The 18,377-nt window shown below is 32.0% G+C and overlaps 1 protein-coding gene and 1 long non-coding RNA gene across 2 annotated transcripts; both read right to left on the reverse strand.

Moving 5' to 3' along the window:
• Positions 1–10,088: 10,088 nt before the first annotated feature.
• Positions 10,089–14,478, reverse strand: LOC139501411 (uncharacterized). Its single transcript, XR_011658556.1, has 2 exons — positions 14,431–14,478; positions 10,089–11,543 (listed from the first exon to the last, which is right to left on the reverse strand). It is a non-coding gene; the product is annotated as an uncharacterized lncRNA (long non-coding RNA).
• A 3,074-nt stretch (positions 14,479–17,552) lies between these two features.
• Positions 17,553–17,972, reverse strand: LOC139500136 (profilin-like). The gene has a single exon (XM_071288874.1). The coding sequence runs from the start codon at positions 17,970–17,972 to the stop codon at positions 17,553–17,555; it is 420 nt and encodes a 139-aa protein (XP_071144975.1).
• Between the last annotated feature and the right edge of the window lie 405 nt (positions 17,973–18,377).

The following is an 18,377-nucleotide window of genomic DNA, read 5'->3' on the forward strand; positions in this document are numbered from 1 at the left end:
CAAAATTTGTCATATAATTTATAATGATAGGACTAGACCTTGGTGGAATTTCAAAAAGTTTTATCTCTTATACTTTTGTCAGACGGAAATCTAAAGACGATATGCCCTTTAAAAAATCCTCCCGTCCGGCATTAAAAGCTTTACTGAAGTGTGGCATCTGTTTTGCTTAGCGAGATGTATAAATGCACAGTCACTCCAGGTCTGAATGGTTGCTCAAAATAATCTCTTTTAGGGGTCTGTAGGTGGTCTGTATTTATCAGAAATATTCTTATTCCGGTGAAATTGTAATACCTTTATCCTTGGTGAATCCCATTACAAGACCAAGCTGTTGTAATAATGAAATACTTGTTTTTAGCCTTAACATGTCTGGAATATAACCCACTAGATGTAGAGCAAATAACAATTAATGGAACGGTCATCTTATTTCGATTGAAATGTGAGACAATCAGATAATTCAATTGATAAAAAGTTATGTTTAAATTAGACATACTATCGATTGATATTGTTGAGGATGTTTTTTTTTATAGAATAGGGATTATCAACGCATGTCTTCATATATTGATGTTTTATTTGTTACTAACATAGTGAGTACAACAAAGAAAACGAGATATCATCTTTCGTTGGGTTTTTTTCATCAGTTGCTTGGAAACTGTAATAAAAACAAATAACGAGGCGGATTGATAGTAATCGGATGAAAAAAAAACTTTACTTTAACTGTTTAAATCTTAAATCATTTATCACATTCATTAACCGAGACAATAGTTATCTCGACTAACACTTATGTATCAAAATATATTTCATACAAAGTCGGTTTTATTTCCAATCAAATTCAACTCTTATCGTTTTATAGCTTTTATATATTTCTTTATCTAATATTCAGACATTTGACGACTTTGTATAATTACTGAATCTAGACTTCGTGCATTTTAACAAATTTCTGTCATCGTTCGTAAGTTTTTGACTTGAAAAAGAAAAGTATTTAACGTAACTTACTCTAGCTGTAGCACAATATTAGTCCGACAGCAATTACTAATGTATTATTTATGAAACAGTGCTTCGAACAGACTAGACTGTTTAAAGAACTTAAAAATTGTTGGTGCAAAGGGAACACTCTTGATCCGAGTACACAGTTATTTCGTACTGCATTTCGTTTAGACAATAAAGGAAGTTTTTTTTAAATCCCACCTGCGCATTCTCAATAACATTTTTGGGACAAATTATATCAAAATTATAGAATACTTCATCGGCTCTGACTCAAAATAGCCAATTTCATGTTAAGGGGGTCTTGAAATCTTTAGACAGCTTCCGTAGTGCTAATTTTTAACCTTTTCAACGGGACCAAATCACAACCTTACTTTAAAATTCATGATCCAATTTTTTTTCAATGTTATTTCACTAGCTTGCTGTGTGAGGCATTAAACATTAAGAAATACATTTGTTAGAGATATAAACAAAAAATGGCAAGTAACACACTATCCACACTAGGGACTATATTCGTGGAAAATTAAAGACGATAACTGTGCACTCGGACCACTTGGTTGAAATTTTGGGATCTAAGGAACGGGTCAAATTTCTCAAAGCATGGGTTCGGTGAAAAACAAAAATGAACAATATAAAATCTTCAATTCTAAAGATAAAAAAATGAAGAAAAGGAAGGGGCAGATGATCGATGGTGACACGGATTAATTTTAGTTGTTCAAGAACAATACCAACATAAACTTTGAACAGCTTTGATTAAAAAAAATGCCAGAATTGTAGATATGATACAGTTAAACACTAGAAAAATATTTAAATATTTTTACGGTGAATAATTATTTTGTTTATATACTATAAAGTAAAATAACAAACATACCAAACATAGAGTAAAATTCAAAACGGAAAATCCGTTATCAAATGACACTGTTTTGCACTAGACGGTCTCATGTTTAAAATCTTCTAATATTTGCATAGCTATATTTGGTACATAAATTTGTTTTACCATAGATGTAATGGGTATTGCATCTATGGTTTTAATAATTTAATGTTTGTATGAACTATTCTGTAGTCTAAATTTGATACGGAAAAAGCATAATGAATTGTATACTTAGTTGAGGTAATGGTATATATTTGATAGCCCTTACATATGCTAGTATTAATGTAGAATACATAAACAATAAATTATTTATTTAGAAGTGAAGAAGTTTTGTATTCATCATCAATATAATAAATGCAAGTCAGAATTGAAATTTGTTTTAAAAAAAAACCATGAAAATATAGCAAAGAAAAGTGTTGAGTGGTTGCCTAAATAAATTATAGCATTGATAAAATCAAATTGAAGTAAACTGGTCGAGTTCGATTAAAACTTTGTCGAGCACGTGCAGTTCGAGAATGAGTTGAGATTGTTAAAACCTGGTGAAATACTTGTTAGACTTGTAAGTGAGGTCAAGATAAGGATGCAGATCAATACAGCGCAGTCGAATATGGTTATAAAAAAAAAGTAAAACTCAGACTTATTTGAATTTGAATATTGATTACAGTCAAGTAAAAATACGATCAATTTGAATACTTATAGATATATCACATTAATTATATTGCATTACTTGGACCGTTCATATGATTTGCTTTAAAGAGTGGTAATTAGGTGTGAAATTTTAAACAGCAGATATTGCGTATTTTAGGTAAATGTATTAAAGTATGATTTTTAAATGACTTTTTTTAAGTATTGTCAAATGAAGAAATGAAGAAATAAGACAGCCTTCATGAGACCATGCACTAGTTGAAAGTATATACAGCTTTATATTCTCATGAACAGTTTACCTCCCTTAATAAAAACAGTGTTTTTAATAGGAAAATCATAGGGTATTTATTTATTTCTACATTAGTATTATTCGTAGCCAATATCCTGTTAGGCGACTTTGTGGCCGAGTGGCCTAAGAAGTTCAATTAAAATGGATCACTAGCCTACACTGGAGTTATGTGTTCGATCCCTGCACATGGTAGGTGCGTTCCACTTCAATCCTACTTACATGTACAAGGATTACTAGTCTTCCTGTCGAATGCTTTTTTGTCTTCTACCACCAATAAAAACCGGAATAGCCAATATTAATGAAAGTGGCGTTAACACCAAATATCAACAATCAATAATTTTCGTTTATTTCACAAGTAATCTGTAATAACTTTTTTGGAATTCGTTTATAAAAAAAAGTGCAATAGTAGATTATCTACACCGAACCTTTCCCAATCATTTGCATGATCACACAAAATTGTTGAACCAAATCCTTCACGATCCTAAAAAACAAATGTATATTATTATTCAACGTTTGTCCCCCTCTCCCATGAAAAAGCAACTAAAAATGATTTTGAGAGCCATTTGAAACATTCAAATAAAAAGAAATCGTTCAAAAATTTAATAGCGGTTTAGTCATTCATAAAATAAAAAAGAAAGTATGTATTTGTTTAATTTTATTTTAAAACGCCTATCTTTTAAACTCAGATTTTCTCAGATACATGTATTGATTGTGATATTTTGATAGACAATTTTTTTTTAAATGTATCGTTTTAATTCAATTAATTATATTATATATTGACCTTGCAAGTGTTTATGTTTGGTCTAGTAAATACTTCTTTCACAATTTACGGTGCTCTTACACCGAATGTAAGTAATATACTATGTTGTCCAACTTGGTTTAACATTTGAATTAGACTATTTAAAAATGTTTTCATCTCGTTTGGGACATCATTTGTTGAAATGCATATCTAGTGCAACTAAATTGAGTTACATACAGTATAAGTCATAGTAATTTTTTATCCTGCAATAAGCCAACAAATATGCTCATTATTCGAGATGACTCTTAAAACTAAGATTTTTTGGCAGAATTGGCCACAGCCCTTTTATTACCATTGATTTAAATATTTATATACAGATATCTCAAGAACGAAATTTAATAAGATTAAAGAATTGATTTATAAGATTTATAAAATTGATTGAAATGTTATAGCAGTGAAGAAAGCATCAGATGCGGTTGATTTATGACCAAAAATTGAATGATATAATTGTATTTTGTTCAAGATGGGGTGGGGGGAATGGACAAACAAAATATGTTACGGTCCCCGCACATAAAGCCCCACACAACATCCTGTGTAAATCACATTACATCAATTGCGTAATAGAGATGTTGACAATTCACTTTACAACTTTACATTTACCCAAAAGACACTTTCCAAATAGGAAATCCTGAATTACCAAGAACTGTTCTATGTTCCTGTAGACGTTATCCTGAAGATTAAGAACTAGATCTTCTTTGACTTTATTAAATACTTAAATTACATATTAAGTGTTATTATAAGCAACGTATTATTGTTGGGTCGTTTAAGTGTTCTAAGAAAACTCATTTCCCATCATGATTTCCTTGATAAAGGGTTGATGTTTAAAAGAAACTATTAAATAAAGGGTTGAAATCATCAATTCGAAACATTTACGAGCTGTTTGGCCGTTATGGATGTATGGAATATACTGTTTACCTTGTTTGTGACATTGCCACATGGAATCTATCACATAGTTTTTACTCACATAATCAACAAGATGGGAACCTAGAGAGGGCAAGGATCCCTGTGTACCCTTTTAAAAAACACACAATTTAGATGATGATAAGGCATAAATGACCGTTTCAGACTATACCTCGTTTACTAGTGAGTGGTGTGTATTGCCAACGAATGGATCCATTTATATCTGACAATATAGATTTAAGTAAATGTGGTATGAGTGCCAAAGAGACAACTCTCCATCCAAATCAAATACTAAAAGGTTTATCAGAGTTACAAAATGTTGGGAATACATAGTTACCAAAGGTACCAGGCTTGTAATTTGATGCGCCAGACGTGCGTTTCGTCTTAATAAGACCCATCGAAGACGCTCAAATCAAAAAAGGTTAGAAAGACAAACAAATATAAAGTTGAAGCGCATTTGTGACCCAAAATTTCAGGAAGTTATGTCTGATACGTCCAAGGTTATTTATTCTTGGGATAAGAACACTTTTATTATTTCGTATAATTCATACTTTTGCAACATTAATTTCCTGAAAATGAAAAAAAAATTCAAATAAATAAAACAATTTAAATATAGAAACATTCCGTGCCTTTTGGGGGACTTGACGCCATCTAAACATACCATCTGAATATTGTCGATTGCTAATTAAAATCAAAAATATTTAAAATAATTACGACAAACTGAGCATACACAAGAATATAAAGCTGATTAGTTATGTTTAAGTTCTTATCATAGATTCAAATAATGATGCATATCATTATTTAGTTGACGGAAAAGTTATCATGTGTCATTCGCTATAAACCATAAAAATGAAAAGATCTTCAGACCCATGAAATTCTTTACGTGTTGTTTTCGATTTTTTACAGCTTTGGGTCTATACATCTGCTTGTGGGCTATTACTCTCCGAGGATATCGACTATTACTCCCCGACGATATCACCAGCTCGTTGGTCGATACTTCGGTTCTTATATGAATTATAACAAACCTTTCTAAAATTGTCCGTTTGTAGATTGTGAAAATATAACTCAGGCTGCTTTAACCTTATTTGGATTTGGCAATTATAGATATTGTTTTACCATTTAGCTCTTCAACCATGTCGGTTCTTTTAACATCATTCAGCTTTTGGAAATGCATGAAAAGCAGGAGTTGTTAACTTACTTGTCGAAAAATGCGGTTTTGTTTTACTTGGATCTCATGCAAGTCTTTAGGGTTTTGTTTCTTGGAAATTAGTTATACATCGGTATTCTATTGTTGTCTCATTTTTAAAGACAAAGTTAGGCACGGCACTAACTTATGAAATATCTCGTTTTTCAATCGTGAGGAAAGTTAAAATAATGTTGGGCGTGATTTAGCTGAAAAATATTGATCTTTTATTGATGGTCTTGAAGGGAAACATCCGGTTAATTTGAAATACTCTTACGTAACGAAATAGATTTTTTTTATTTTTATAAAATTGAGAAAGGAAATGGTGAATATGTCAAAGCGACAACCACCCGACCATAGAGCAAACAACAGCCGAAGGCCACCAATGGGTCTTCAATGTAGCGAGAATTCCCGCACCCGTAGGTGTCCTTCAGCTGGCCCCTAAAATATGCATAATAGTACAGTGATAATGGACGTCATACTAAACTCCGAATTATACACAAGAAACTAAAATTTAAAATCATACAAGACTAACAAAGGCCAGAGGCTCCTGACTTGGGACAGGCGCAAAATTGCGGCGGGGTTAAACATGTTTATGAGATCTCAACCCTCCCCCTATACCTCTAGCCAATGTAGAAAAGTAAAAGAATAACAATACGCACATTAAAATTCAGTTCAAGAGAAGTCCGAGTCTGATGTCAAAAGATGTAACAAAAGAAAATAAATAAAATGACAATAATACATAAATAACAACAGACTACTAGCAGTTAACTGACATGCCAGCTCCAGACCTCAATTAAACTGATTGAAAGATTATGTCTTCATCATATGAATATCAGGTACAATCCCTCCCGTTAGGGGTTTAGTATCATACTATCATAAAATATATGAGAAGAACATAACCCGTGTCATGCCAACAACTGTTTTTTTAGAAGTAAATGTGTTTAGTTCCGATGCAAAGACCCTATCAGTGAATCAATGTTAAAGCCAAAATATGCAATCTTTAATGACCTGACAACAGTATCGTAACTATATCCCCTTTTAATAAGTCTATTTAAAGGTTTTGTTAGTTTCTGAGGAGAATACTGACATTTTTGTGCTTTATAAAGAATATTTCCATAAAATTTTGGATGTGAAATACCTGAACGTATAAGATGTCTGCATGTTGAGTTATATTTACGAATTATTTCCTTATACCGGTGATAAAATTTAGTAAATGTTTTGACCAGTTTGTGATATCGAAAACCCTGGTGTAATAATTTTTCAGTAATACATAAATTTCTCTCGCTAAAATCTAATACATTGTTACATACACGAGCGAATCGTACAAGTTGAGATATATAAACACCATAAGATGGTGACAAGGGAACGTCACCATCTAAAAATGGATAATTAACAATAGGAAATGAAAAATCATCTCTTTTATCATAAATTTTTGTATTAAGCTTCCCGTTTATGATATAGATATCAAGATCGAGGAAAGGGCAGTGGTCATTGTTATCATTAGCTTTATTTAAAGTAAGTTCTACAGGATAAATTTCTTTAGTATACATACTGAAGTCGTCATTATTTAGAGCCAATATATCATCCAAATATCTAAAAGTATTGTTAAATTTTTGTATCAAATGTTGTTTTGATGGGTCTTTGCTAATTTTAGTCATAAATTGTAACTCATAACAATACAAAAACAGGTCCGCAATAAGTGGTGCACAGTTAGTCCCCATTGGAATTCCAATAACTTGACGATATACGGAATCTCCAAAGCGAACAAAAATGTTATCAAGTAAAAATTCAAGTGCATAAATAGTATCAAAGCATGTCCAATTGACATAGTTTTTTTGTTTATTGCTACTAAAAAATGATCTAAAAGAGTTTGAACATATGTACTCGCATTCCGACTTTTTAAATGCCCAGTTAATTAGGGATGTGATTTTTTTCTTAATAAGAATATGAGGCAAAGTGGTATATAGGGTAGAAAAATCAAAACTTTGAACAGATTCAAAATCACCAATATATGCATGCAATTTATCAAGTACTTCCAACGAGTTTTTGACACTCCAAAAGTAATTAATTCCACTATTTTCAAAGGCCTTATTTGAACAATTTATTATCAGGTTTTTTATTGTACCAAGTGTACTAGTAAGTAAAACAGACAATTTAGTAGTTGAACAATGGCTGGAAGATGAAATAAATCTATATTTGTAAGGTTTTTTGTGCAGCTTCGGAAGCCAGTACATAGTTGGGACTTTCATTGTGTTTGGTTCTGCTTGTAAAGAAGTAGCTAAAAGTTTATGTTTGTTACAGATGTCGTTTTCTGAAAATGAAGTCAGTTGGAATGTTGGTGAATTCGTGATTTCCTTTTGCAGAACCTCTATATAAAATTTACGTCAAACAATAATGATATTATTAGCAGCTTTATCAGCCGGGACAAAAACAAATTCCTTGGCTAGTTCTGTTAGTTTATTTTTGATACGCGAAATCGGGTTTTTATAGTTTTTGTTGAGGGTAAAATGTTCTTTAAAATGTTGTATTCGAATATCAACTATCTTCATTACTGAATTAATAAAAGAGTCCAAAGATTTTTTGTCAGCTTTTTCCCGTTTTACCCATTTCAAACAGTAGGCGCGGAGTGAGTCGTTGATGATATTACGACACTCATTCCAGTTAATAGTTGACGGGGGACGATATTTAGGTCCTTTACTGAGGAATGATTTTAACTCTCGGTCGCGAACGATGTTAAGGTCTCCTGTTATAACATGGGAAATTGGTACATAGGTGTATTCTGAATTACTGCAATTACACGACATAGGTGTATTTTCAGTGATATTTACATCTTTACACAATTGGCTATAATTAAACACATATTTTCGGGTAGATTTCTTGTAAATATAACAAATGAGAGGGAGTTCAGTATTATCAAAATATCCAGGAATTTGGTCTTTAACAGAATGGTCGTTAAAAATACCGGCAATATTTACAAAATCAAAACCTTTATTGACATACTTTATTTTAATAAAATGTTTTTTATGATCTTCAGGTCGATCAATTTTTGGAAACAGTTTAGAATAACAATATGCCATTATAATTTGGACAATTTCATACTTAGGACTGTAATATGAAATTGTGTTGCAATCCTCTAAAATTTTATTTAATTTATTTATAGGTAAAGAACAAAGCTTGGTTAACAGATAATGTCTGCCGTTGTTTTTTTAAATGGAAATTAGGTCCGAAATATTTGTATGGTTGGTCCGAAATTTTCTTTGATTGCGATTTTTTCTGCGTCCATGAGAACGATTTTTACGAACAGTTTTAGAAACTATATCCAAAATGTTAACAGAATCGGTTCTTGATATATTGCCAATTCCCATGATATTATCATTAAGACCGAGAGGGTAGACTGTCTGTAATTTTTTAATCCAATTTAATTCATTTATTTTTCGTGATCGTACAAACTTGGAATGAGATTCACCAGGCTGCTTATTTACTACTTCTAAAGGTTGAACTGTTAAATATTTAATAGGATGACTGTGTTGATAAATGATACTTTTGAATTTATTGGGTCTTTTAAAACGATACAGGTGTTCTTGCGTGCGTTTAGATAAATATCGCCCAGTTTCACCTACGTACTGAATACCGCATCCCGGTTTGTTTCATGTGAGTAAATAAATAATACTGTTTGTTTTTCAAGTAATATCAGTTTCAAAATTTAGAGAAAATGTGCGACCATTAAATGTGGACCTTACTGTATTGTTGGTGGAAAGACGGGGACACGTAAGTCATTTTTTGGCATGACACTTATCGATAGAAGCGGGTAACCACGATTTTTATTGTTAAAAACGTTAGCTATAGTAGTATTTTTAGATAAGCGATTCTGAAGATTGAGACGTGTAGATACCCTTTGAACGAGTTTAGTATTTAATATTTTTCCATTTCTAAGCTTCATATTTGTTTTTTGGTATGTAGATTTATTACAAAGGAGCAAAGACTGGCGTCCAGAATATGAACCATCACACAGTAGATTAAATTGTGTAAAAATGATAAAACTGTTCGGCTCAAGACGTCAATTGCTTATTGTCATAAGTTACCCGACAAATTTAAAAAAAGAAAGGGTATATCAAGGTAGCGACTGACGTCTGACTAAATAGATGAATGGGGCTGAATATTAAAATACTACTTTTTGATAGATATTCCTAAAGTAATGAACATAGAGAAGTTCTCGCTCGGACACACACTCCATAATCTAGTATAATATAAGAGCATAAACCTTATAACTTACTGTCTTATTCAGTAACTTTCAATACGCACAATATAAGGACAATGTTTCATATGACCAAACCGGAGTCTATGGTAAAAGTTATTAAAGGTGTTCATCCTGTTCTATGTGCTTTACGTTTACAAAGTTATAAAAAAAAAAGCTTAATAAGTTGTTATATTTTTTTTATTTGTCATCATGAGAACCAGAACAACGTATTTATATTAACAAATTCTTTATTGTATTATTGTACCTGATAGTTGATAGAATTAAATTGCAGATGTAGTCTAAGGATACAATTATAATTGGATAAGTTTTGAAGAACACCGAGTATGGTGTCAATCAATTGCGGGATGCATATGTTTAGTAGACACTGTAATATGCATTTAAATCCTTTAAAATTCATTTGGAATTTGAATTTTAGGCATGACAAAATCAAACATGCAACAAATTGCAGAACAATATCAGTAACGATTATAATCTCAACTTTTCTTCTGAGAGTTGTCCTTCATTGTTATAATACATTACTTCCTTAAGTATCCGTTTGCTATTTCAATGTAAAACCGTGTCCATATTCGCACACCAGATCATACCGTATAGCGAGTTATTTTCGCGGGGTGTAATTTTTCGCTCATTTTTGCAGAGAGAACAAAATCGCCAAAATTAATTCCGCCAAATTATAATCGTACATGCAAAGTTATTGATAAACGTTTTTGAATGCACCAGAATAATAACAGCCTAAATATTTCTTATTCCTTATTCAATGAAAATCGCGAAATTTTACACCCGCGAAAATACCCCGCTATACCGTAGTTTTAGGCACTTTGTAGAATCTGTGTCCACACTTGCATAAACTCAAAATATATGTTTTGTATATTGATATTTGAACTGAAATAAAACGTGAAATAACTAAAAAATCCTCACGAATATCTATTTAAATATCTTTTTTTAATTTACTTCAATTATCGCCCATAACTTCATTTATGGAACTAAACTGTATGAGTTACTTGTGTGAGTAAACATTGACAGGATTTCTGTAATTGTATATATTCCCTTTTTTTTTAGTACAAGGTCAATAGAACGTGTTCCAATGAGATGTATTTTTTAAGGTAATCCTTTCATGGAATTTATTAATGTTCGTTTGAAGTAAAAATCCACAAATGTATATAACGCACAATTTCTACATGCCCATTGACTCGAGATATTCCGCTATTATATTTACAGCTTTATTCGTATGACCATGCTGGCCTCCTTCTATAGTATGAGCAATGACTACAGCTGTCTTAGAAGCTTGCAATGTTAATGCACCCTCTGCTTTCAATTTAGCATAAACAATTTTACCATCCGCTTCTCTCAAAAATTGATATTTAAGACCTTCAGCAAAAACACCATTTGTCATAAATTGCGAAAAATCCGATTTTTTAAAGCAATTTGCGATAGAAGTTGCCTCGGTTTGATCTAATTTTAATGCACTTGCATGTGCATCAGTCGTCCATTTTCCTCCACCATCAAGCCCTATAATACATGCTCTATCGGCTTGGGCACTACCTTTTTCATCTTTCGACTGACCAATCAAATTGTCGAGATAACTATCCCACGACATAGTGAGCTCTCAAAATTGTCCTTCAATATAAAAAAATATAAACATTGTGGCTAGTTATAAAAGTAGTGGTATTTTTGTCTGCAGATCGTCAGATTGTAATTCACTTTCTTTATTGTAGCAAATGCATGACGATGATAAGGATAATTATTAAATGTCATGTTTCGTATCTTTCGAATACATTATATTGTAAGAGGATATCAATTTCACACCGTAGGGAAATATTTGAATATTGTTTATTCGGTTATACATGTATATCGGTTTTGTTGTTGATAAATTTAAATAATTGATCATGTATTGCTATACAGTTTGGAAAAGTAATGGTCATAGATTCTGTCTTTACCATGTACTTGTATTTTAGCATTGCAGAAGGTTATGCTTTTCTTGGGTTGTTTATGGGGTCTTCACACTAAATCCTTTTGATGTGTACTGTTTGAAATTTAAATTTGAGAGAGAGTATTTTTCTCATCTTAAACGAAAGCAGCAGGTAGAGAATGTATAAATGTTGCCGTTCTCCTATTTTGTTAATATTTTTAGGTCATTTATTCATTTTATAATGATTTTTTTAAATGTGGTATGATTGTCAGTGCGACAATTATCCACCAGAGATCAATAACTTAGATGATAAATATTCGACAATAAGAAAAACTAGTATCGTATAGCCACCTTTGAAAGGCACTATATAATGAAAAATAAAAACATTTGAAAACCCAACGGCCTGATGCATATCCAAATAAAAGCCACAGTGGTTTACCGCTGTTCAAAATTCATAAATCGATTGAAAGAAAACAAATCTGGCTTACAAATTTTAATTTTAAAAAGTCTAGGGAACACATCAATTATAAGAGAAAACAACGGAACAACAGAAACACTGAAGTGCAACAAATATAAACGATAGACAAACCATTTCTATGCCATTTTGTCTCTTGTGAAGGGTTGTCACATTGGCAGTTTCACTACATCTACCTTTTGTTACTATCAATAAAATATACATCAACAAAAAACGACAACCCCAAAAAAACAGGCTCCCTTTTCGGTTAGGAGCATACATATGATCAGGTAATGCATGTTTGCAGATTTCCAACCCTTCTAGATCTATTACCTGGGTCATTGTTGCAACAGCATATTTTAAGAACGAACTGTAAAAAAATAAGTTAAAAAGGGATCCATGGCTGCGATTTTTCGTCTGGAAGAGCAGTATTTATTTAAGTTTAAATTGGCTTTAAAATAGCTGTCAGGACTACGAGTACTATGGCATCAGCACAATTTGTGTTTCGTATTTTTGTTATGGTTGTTTATTACATAAACATGTCAGGAATAGGACAATTGCTACCCATTCGTTTGATGTACATGTGTTTGAGCTTTTAATTGTGCCATTTTATTAGGGACTTTCCGTTATGAGTTTTTGTGATTTTACTTTTTATATGCTTAGTATCGATGTAATGAGTCATGCCTTTTCCAACTTGCTTTCATAGTATGTGATTATGTTATGTTGTTACGACACCATTATCCAAGGTATATGGTAGGATTGAGCACTAACAAATATGTTACCCCACCACATTGTGTATGTGCCTGTCCCAGGTGATGCGCCTGCAAGCAGTGGTTGTCGTTGGTCGGCTATACTGCTGTATTTTATTTTATTTTTTTGAATTAATTAGGCTGTTGGTTTTGTCTTTTACATTATTTCATACGTGATTATGTCAGGACCTTTTACAGCTCATATTATACGATATGGGTTTTGCTCATTGTTGAAGGTTGTGCAATGTCTTAGCCTTGTTATTTGGGCTCTAGTGGAAAGTTTTATCATTATCAATCATAGTTCACCACCTTGTTTGTTTATTCGATACATGACACGTACGAATGGCTAGACATACAAGCTGTATAAATGATTTTGTAAAATGTTAGTTCTGCCTCTGCTGAAATAATCAATTTGAAATAAGTTTATTGTCTACATGGTAATTAATACTTCTTCTGGGTCCTATATTAACAGGCATAGTTTGATTGTACATGTCTGGATGAAGTTTACAAAATAGTGAATAATTGGTCAATATCAATAAAACAAAGTAACGCTTCATGGTGTTGCAGCAAAAATACGCATATTATTGAATGACAATGCTCTTCAACTTTGTACTTGTTTGGCTTTACAACTATTTTGATCCGAGTGTCAATGATAAGTCTTATGTAGTCGAAACGCTCGTCTTGTGTATTATCTGGTACCTTTGATAACTATTTGATAAGATATGGAGTTTAACATCCATCATGATAAACAAATTTCCAATTCGTACATAAAACTGTAAAAATTGTCGCTAGCCCATAATCGTTGTAAATCGATTAGAAAATAAAAAAACAAGCTTTTAAATTAATAAAATGACTTAATTTGAAACACAAATATGAATTTTAACGAACAGGCACATATAATAGTGATATTTGAACAGAGTCAAATACTGACCCCGTACTTTTTTTCACTTCAATATAAAGTACAAATTACTGAACAATTGTACTTCAAAGTATTAGTCTAAAATTACATAATTCCACAATATCGTTAGTAAAAGGCAATATCAACAAAACACCGAACCACAAGGTAGATTCAAATCCATAGAGACTAAAAAATCAAACGTTAGACTCATAAATCAAAAACAAACTGACAAAGTAGGAATTTGACTATCCAAAGCACCTGAGTTTACAATGTTCGTGTTACTTTAAATATCTAAGTTTTGTTTATTGGCAAGGATTTGTTTCCCTCTGTTTGTCTTTTTAAACATAGAGTTATATGTGCTTCTTCGACTAAACATTATAATATCTGCAAAGTTACAGATATTGACGTACAAATGCTTATATTATAGGAATACCTACCCACAATTAAAATGAATTCAATTCTGTCTCGCAAAATATTGATAATTTTATACCTACCTTAGAATATAATCTATGTTGATCGGTTATTAGTTGACTTCTACATTTGAGAGGAATGTATATATCTTTTGAAACGCATCAAGTATTCGTTTCGGTTAAGTTGGTGTGTTTTAAATATGTTTTAAGTATGTGTTTCAATACTTTCATTGATATTAATTCGTATGAAGAAGTTGAATAGGAAAAAAAACTGACAGTTGATTTAATATGTTTAACAGTCCGTTGCTGTCTTCTAATAGAGCTTTCTTACAAACTGACGAAAGGTACGTATGCTTGACGAATCATACGTAAGACTCGTTTTAGGGATCCTTTATTTTGACATATTTAGATAATAGTCGTGGAATTTCGGACAATTATCCTACATGCAACGACACTTATTAAATTGGACTTGTCTTGAGATTTATTTAGAATTTCGGGACGTACGATAGGTTAAAAAATGATACCACCAGGTCGGAGGAGGTAACACTACAAAATATCCTAAATACATCTAGTAGTCAGACGAATAAAATGTCCCTAAAAGACTAAAATCCGACCCCTCCCCTACTCTTCAATATTACAATGTTGCACTGTTTAACTTCAGAAAATGTCAAAGCAAATACATTGTCTTCTTCCCTTACAGAAAAATAAGAAAAAATTAAAACACAAATACTTCCTTGATTCAAAATTTTCAACGCTCAAATGAAAATGAATAAAAAAGATTATCTTCATACTTTGCCATATGCTGGTGCTCGTTTAATAACTTTTGAATCATCGCCTCTCCTCTGGTAATATTCACCCCCCCCCCCCCCCTTTTTAATGTGTATATATGATACACCGAAGCAATGGAACGAATATTTTAGCGTATAATTGCGTTTTACCTATAGTCCTGAACATTCATGACATATTAGCCACTGGACGATAAGTGACAACTTCGCGTCTATCTTCCAAACATGTGTACTGTTAAATCGTCATTATATTAAAATCCACAATGTATATGGTGCAAAATTGTAGATTTATTTTCTTGCTATACAAAATCTGTTTTTCTAGATTTATTCAACATTACTTTTTAAAAACATTGTAGCATTTTTTTTTTTATCAAATCTCGATATTCCACTTTGACAATTTGCTGAAAGTGACTATACAAAATAAAAATAAAGGTGAATCTTGTCGTTAAATTTAGACTAACGTACTTCAATAATGCCATTGAAAAGTTAATCGTGAAACTCGTGCTTAAAAAATTCCCGCTGAAATGTGTGTACTCGTGGTTTACGGAAGTAACATATCGGACGTAAGTGTATTTGACACTATTTTTCTCTGTTTGATTATATTAAAATCGTGTTTTATTTGCAATATTATTATTTTTGAAAAATAAACTTGATTTAGAAAAGAATGTTGTTTTACTGGATAGCAACTTCCTCTACTTTTCACAAAATGGATGCAATTAGGGTACTGTGACTTTAAGTTTGGTAGCCTTTTGGTTGCAAATTTTAGAGAAGAAGATTTTTATCATGCGTTTAGAATTTTAAGTGCTGAAAATTTATTAGGGTTCCCCCAGAACCCAGTGTTTCGCCCATTTTATGAAGCAAATAAATGATTAAGAAACTTTAACTGCAGATTGTATGTAATTTGAACTGGAAGTAAAAAGTAAGTACATATATAAGTATTACCAATGTTATTTCAACTGATCGGGCGGAGCTTACGTTTTAATTTGCATAGGGACAGTCTATTTGAAGATATGTTTGATAAGGATGATTGCCGTTATAATTATTACAGTTTTAAAAACTTTAACCACAGAGTGAATGCTTGTTAACTGGCAAAACAATCTAAGTCCATTTATAAGTAAAATACGGATAAGCAGAATTTTGTTTACAAAATTTATTTCTGGACACTATCTTATTATGATCCTTTGGTAATAGTATATCCTAATTTGTGTGAGGTTACTTCGTTAGTTTTACATGACCAGAACAAATAATTCATCGATCCTCGGCATGGATTTTACTGTCGGATTGAATTGATTTTGCTATGTTCATATTTCTTTAACAAACAGGTTTAATAAACTGTTTCGAAAGAATTACATCATAATTGTATTTTAACAAGCTATGGGTTGACTTGTGAATTGAAAGGTCTTTTGCCGAAATTTTGTATTGGTAATTGTAAAAATTGTAACCAAGCGTGAGTGTAAAGACCACCCTCTATCTAGTTTCCCAAAAACTCTAATTGAAAAGAAATATTCTGTAGAGATCCACTATATCTATCGGTTGAAACATTTCTGGAAAAAGTTATAACAAAAGTGAAACAAAAGAAGCATAGTTTAAACCTACTTAATTGGATAGATTTTAGTGAAAATGAATGTTTAATTGTTATTTGTTTTAACGTTCCATATCTACGTTATTCGCATTTGAGGAATAATGTTGTTCAGTTGTTGTCTGAATGAAATTTGAGTGCACTGTATTGTTCTAATATAAAGCTTTTTAATAAACATTATATTATTGCTCTAGTACAGATGTGGAGAAATTAAGTAATGTTTAATTGTTTTCCTTTGAGTTCTGACTTATGCAAATATCAGCTGAAATATATTTATATATATGTTGCATAATTTAAAATATAAACTAATGAAACAAAACATTACTAATTTACGTTTTTTGATTGAGTTAAGCCTGCCAATTGATATTTTATCGTATGTTTTTCTATGTTGTAATGTTATGCTATTGTTTCAGAAAAGAGGAGAAGGTTTGGTACCATTAAAACGTTTAATCCCGCTGCAAATGTGTGCACCTGTCCTAAGTCAGGAATCTGATGTACTATATAGATAAGACCGTTGGTTTTCCCGTTTGAATGGTTTTACACTAGTAATTTTGGGGCCCTTTATAGCTTGTTGTTTGGTGTGAGCCACGGCTCCGTGTTGAAGGCCGTACATTGACCTATAAGGGTTGACTTTTTTTAAATTGTTATTTGGAAGGAGAGTTGTCTCATTGGCACTCACACCACATCTTCCTATATCTATTATAGTGTCCTTATGGATATCTATTCAAGTAAAATCAACTATGTGCTACCATTATTTAATAAATTGATTTCCAAAGTAACAGTAACTGTTCTAACTGGAGAAATCTTCAACTGCATTTGATAATTCTAGTAAAAATTATTTACTACATATTCGACGCTTCTAGGTACTTCACAGTAGCATAGACAGCTTTCATTGTAATGTGCGGCCGAAATTCTTCTACAGTATGAGCAATCACTATACCCGTCTTAGAACATTGTAATGTCAATGCACCATAGTTTTTCAATCTAGCGAAAACAGTTGTCTCATCGATTTCCTTAATGAAGATATATTTACGACCCTCAGCAACAATACCACATGAAATGAATTGAGAAAACTCCTTTGCCTTGAAACATTTTGCAATATTAGCTGCTTCTTTTGATGTTAATCTTATCGCATTTGCATGACCAGCAGTCGTCCAGAGACTACCATCAATTCCTATAATACATGCTTTGTCGGTGTACCAATTACCAAACTCATCTTTTGACCTAGCTATAATGTTGCCTATATAACTGTCCCACGACATTGAAAGCCCGCTAAAATTGACCTAGAATATAATTTTAAAAACCAAAGTTGTTGCTAGGTTGGTGGAGCCGAGCATTCAATTTTGTGCACGCCGTCATGATACACGCTGAGTCCTATTTTAACGACGTGCTATTTCTCAAGGAAACAGTCCGCTGGAAGACATATCACCCTACCTGGAGACATTGTTCTAAATCCGAGATGAATTTACTCCAAAATGCTTAGCGAAAAAGTAGCAAATTTCAAATAAACATACCAGGGTTGCGTTAAATATCGTAGCGTCTACGTAGTGCTACGTAGATTTATGACTATTGAACGAGTAGCTAGCCTACCTGCTATGAATATTTATGTAGCAGCTAGGTTTAGCTACACGTTCAATAGTCATAAATCTATGTAGCCCTATGTAGGC

Source organism: Mytilus edulis, chromosome 13 (assembly GCF_963676685.1).
Source record: "Mytilus edulis chromosome 13, xbMytEdul2.2, whole genome shotgun sequence".
Taxonomy (NCBI): Eukaryota; Metazoa; Mollusca; class Bivalvia; order Mytilida; family Mytilidae; genus Mytilus; species Mytilus edulis.